Source organism: Austrofundulus limnaeus, unplaced genomic scaffold, assembly GCF_001266775.1.
Source record: "Austrofundulus limnaeus strain Quisiro unplaced genomic scaffold, Austrofundulus_limnaeus-1.0 Scaffold440, whole genome shotgun sequence".
In the NCBI taxonomy this organism is placed as follows: Eukaryota; Metazoa; Chordata; class Actinopteri; order Cyprinodontiformes; family Rivulidae; genus Austrofundulus; species Austrofundulus limnaeus.
The window spans coordinates 393455-397858 of record NW_013952842.1 but is presented as its reverse complement, the minus strand read 5'-3'; the positions used below and the strand labels follow the sequence as shown (position 1 = coordinate 397858).

At 46.7% G+C, this 4404-nt stretch overlaps 1 protein-coding gene across 2 annotated transcripts in view; it reads left to right on the top strand.

Moving 5' to 3' along the window:
* The window catches only part of LOC106529381 (deleted in malignant brain tumors 1 protein), a 9154-nt gene extending 6287 nt beyond the window's left edge, over positions 1-2867 (top strand). The window contains exons 6-13 of one of the 2 annotated variants that reach the window (XM_014024792.1): positions 141-206; positions 850-987; positions 1097-1213; positions 1322-1447; positions 1611-1682; positions 2055-2216; positions 2411-2509; positions 2589-2865. In XM_014024792.1, the coding sequence (XP_013880246.1) occupies positions 141-206; positions 850-987; positions 1097-1213; positions 1322-1447; positions 1611-1682; positions 2055-2216; positions 2411-2509; positions 2589-2623 (815 nt within the window). In that variant the 3' untranslated portion in view covers positions 2624-2865. Of the gene's footprint in view, positions 1-140; positions 207-849; positions 988-1096; positions 1214-1321; positions 1448-1610; positions 1683-2054; positions 2217-2410; positions 2510-2588 lie in introns of both variants that reach the window. The other variant, XM_014024794.1, reaches the window with a different exon arrangement.
* Positions 2868-4404: the final 1537 nt, after the last annotated feature.

Genomic DNA, 4404 nt, shown 5'->3' with positions numbered 1-4404 from the left:
TCAGTGTCTTGCCCAGGGACACTTTGACATGTGACTGAACAGGTGGAACTGAACCACCAACTCTCTCATTAGAGGACTCCTCTACGTACTCTGACCACTTTAACTCCGCCCACTTCAAGGTTTACATTTGTTTTCTGCAGGTTCTCTGGGCCTTCTTCCTCCGCCCACTGAGAGTCCAGCTGTGTTCAACTCCACAACCACAGCATGTAAATATTTACAAGTACTAGTACTACCATCAATACTACTATAATAACAGCAATACTAACAGTACGAGCACAACTAATGTCCCTGTGAGTTATGAGCAAGACGTGATGAAGATGTCTCTGTTAATGAACAGGAAGTGATGAAGATGTCTGTGTTAATGAACAGGAAGTGATGAAGGTGTCTCTGTGTTAATGAACAGGAAGTGATGAAGGTGTCTCTGTGTTAATGAACAGGAAGTGATGAAGGTGTCTCTGTGTTAATGAACAGAAAGTGATGAAGATGTCTCTGTGTTAATGAACAGGAAGTAATGAAGATGTCTCTGTTAACAGGAAGTGATGAAGGTGTCTCTGTTAACAGGAAGTGATGAAGATGTCTCTGTGTTAATGAACAGGAAGTGATGAAGATGTCTCTGTGTTAATGAACAGGAAGTAATGAAGGTGTCTCTGTTAACAGGAAGTGATGAAGGTGTCTCTGTTAACAGGAAGTGATGAAGATGTCTCTGTGTTAATGAACAGGAAGTGATGAAGATGTCTCTGTGTTAATGAACAGGAAGTGATGAAGGTGTCTGTGTTAATGAACAGGAAGTGATGAAGGTGTCTCTGTGTTAATGAACAGGAAGTGATGAAGGTGTCTCTGTTAATCCAGATGCAGTGACCACAGCAGCTGCTCCTGTTAAAGATCCACCATCTCCAGAGCTCCTCAGCACCATCGCTCTGTCCCTGCTGCTCCTCATCCTCCTCATCATCAACACGGTTCTGTGCTGCCTGTACAGACGACGCCACGGTTAGCACCTCCTGCGGGTGGCGCTGAGATTTGTCCTGTTAACTTGTTTTACTTGCAGCAGAACTTAAAGTTTAGGATCTTAAACGGTGTTTCTGTGTTTCTTGTGCAGCTTTCTTGCTCCAGAAGGTCCGCTCCTTCCAGCGCGGTCCAGGTGAACATGCTCAGAACAACTACAAGGACTCGGTGAACCTGGTGAAGGTCACAGCCAACCCTGAGCAGAGCGACAGTAAGACATGCCTCAGAGCAGAGGGTTCTGCTTCATACTAATCACTGCTCAGCTAACATCACAACCTGCTCCTGTTCATGGAGTCTTGTCTTGTTTTGTTCTGTCAAGTCCTCATCTCCAGCTCCAGGTTTCTGTGGACACAGCTTAGTAGCGCTGACAGCACGTCAGTAGACACAGACTATGAGCAGAGCGACCCAAACACTGACCCGTCTGTCCGTTTATCCACCTTCCACAGTGAGCGCCCTCCTCCTTCTCCTCCTTCTTCCCCTCCGTTCTCTTTGCTTCTTGTGTTTTTCTGCATGTTGCGGTCGAGCTGCAGTTTGTTTGCAGATCAGTTCTGAACGGAGGGTTTGCAGGATGTCACCTCATCTAACTGCTGCACCGTGTCGTTCTGCAGATTCTCAGCGGTACAGAACCAACGTTAACCCTTTGATGAGGCCTCCGTGTCTGCAGAGGCTGAGTGAAGAAGGTGAGTGTGCAGAGGCATGACCCGAACAGGAAGTAGCTGCAGTTGATGATAACTAACAAAACAAACAGGAAGTAGCTACAGTTGATGACTAATAAAACAAACAGGAAGTAGCTACAGTTGATAACTAATAAACAAACAGGAAGTAGCTCCAGTTGATGATAACTAATAAAACAAACAGGAAGTAGCTCCAGTTGATAACTAACCTGTAATAACTGCTTTATTGAACAGAACACAAACAGGAAACTAAATCAGGACAGAGGAGAGAAACTAAACTTTAACAATAAAATATAAAACAAGTCAAAGTTTATGTATTTTAAATTTTCCGACACAATCTGAGGTGAAGAAATGATCTCCAGTTTGTTTATATTTCAGGCCCTGAAGCTGGAAACGAAGCACCTGCAGGTTTTACTAACTTTAACGGAGGAGCCTCAGATCCTAAAAACCACCGAGTGTCCAAGCTGTCCGAGGACTCCTTCGACTCCTCCAGCACCTCCTCTGATGAATGCTATGAGAACCTGATCCCCGACGGCGCCGGTGGGTCCAGTTTATTCATAAACTCTGGAACAGATTTYAATCTCAGTGTTTAGTTTTGACTCTTGACTTAATGTTTTCAGGTCAGAGTGCGTTTTTAGAGTTAGAGTGTGGAAAACTGATGTTTCTGTTTTCTGAGTGGGAGGAACTGATGAGACAAACTGAAACCTTTTCAACTGTTCCCTCTGGGTTTACAGAACCAGAACCAACCCAGGCGCCGGTGCCCCACCCCCATATGCACTATGGGCCTAACACCCACTTCATGTTCGGGTCAGAACCGAAGCWGCAGTCTTCAGGTGAGCGACACCTGACAGATGCTACAGACGTGGGATTTACAGGTTTTAATGTTGTTTTTCTTGGTTTTTGTTTGATCAGATGATGAAGACTACGCCCCCGTCAGCCCCGACTGAGAACCTTCGTCTGAGGAGGATGATGTCATCAGGAAACAGGAAACCAGGGGGGCGTGGTCAGGAAACAGAGGAGCAGAGGACTAAACAAAGACTGTAAAAACAAACTAAAAAACAAACAAAATACGCTGATATTCAAACTGGACTGTAAATAACAACTGTTCTCTCCTGGTCCACCAGAAGGGGGCGCTGCACGCTTCAAAATTAACCCTCATAACAGCACAAATAAAAACTTTACAAAAAACTTTATTTTTGTTAAATTTTCTGATCTGTGAGCTTAAATAAAAACTTTCAGACATGTTCCTCTGAACATCAGGGGGTCCCAGGAGGTGGGTTTAAATCATCCTTACTGCTGCTGACCGGACCTACCTCCAGGCTCAGATACTCAGACTTCATTAAAAACTCCATGTAATCAAGCTAAAACTCGTGGGTCGGTTCTGGATCGGTTCTGGATCAGTCCAGAAGAACTCTAAAGCCCATGTAGAGCTGAATTAAAGAGCCAGTTTCCTCCTGAACCTGAGCAGGTGATTCAGTGTGGGAGAACTCAGCCTGACCCGTCAGAACCTCCTCTCAGAACCCAGATTTATGGTTCTGGTCCACATCAAGGGGAAGAACTGCAGCTGAATGTATTTCAAGTAGCTGAAGGTCTTTGCAGGATTAGAGGGTCCGGCCTCTGTTCATTAAATCAGTTACACACACAGGATTACCGACCCATAAGCCTCTAACCTGCAGGAAGCGGGTCGGCAGCAGAACTTCAACTTTTGAACCCAGAGGGTCTGGGGAGACTGGTACCTAATGACACGGGGAGCACGCCTCACATGGCAGCTAAGAACTCCTGATCCAGATTCTTTAGGTTTGGTCCTGATCTGCTGAACTGGATCAGTGGTTCTGAAGGATGGTGGTCCCTCTGGTCTCTGTTGGTTCTGTTGGTTCTGGAGGTTTTTACTCACCTGGACCTCCTGCTGCTAAAACTCTTCATCTGACTTCAGTCTTTGGACTCTGGTCCAGTTCTCCTTTAAAGTTCTGTTTGGGTCGTTACGGGTCAGAGACCCTCGTTACATCACTTCCTGTGCCTGCCGCAGCAGACCCAGAACCATCAGGACCAGAACCACAAGACCCAGAACCACAAGACCCAGAACCATCAGAGCCAGAACCACAAGACCCAGAACCACAAGACCCAGAACCATCAGACCCAGAACCATCAGGGCCAGAACCATCAAACCCAGAACCATCAGGACCAGAACCATCAAACCCAGAACCATCAGGACCAGAACCACAAGACCCAGAACCACAAGACCCAGAACCATCAGACCCAGAACCATCAGGGCCAGAACCATCAAACCCAGAACCATCAGAGCCAGAACCATCAAACCCAGAACCATCAGAGCCAGAACCATCAGACCCAGAACCTTCAGACCCAGAACCATCAGACCAAGAACCATCAAACCCAGAACCATCAGACCAAGAACCATCAGACCCAGAACCATCAGACCCAGAACCTTCAGAGCCAGAACCATCAGACCCAGAACCATCAGACCCAGAACCATCAGACCCAGAACCATCAGACCAAGAACCATCAAACCCAGAACCATCAGACCAAGAACCATCAGACCCAGAACCATCAGACCCAGAACCTTCAGAGCCAGAACCATCAGACCCAGAACCATCAGACCAAGAACCATCAGACCAAGAACCATCAGACCAAGAACCACCAGACCCAGAACCATCAGACCAAGAACCACCAGACCCAGAACCATCAGACCAAGAACCACCAGACCCAGAAC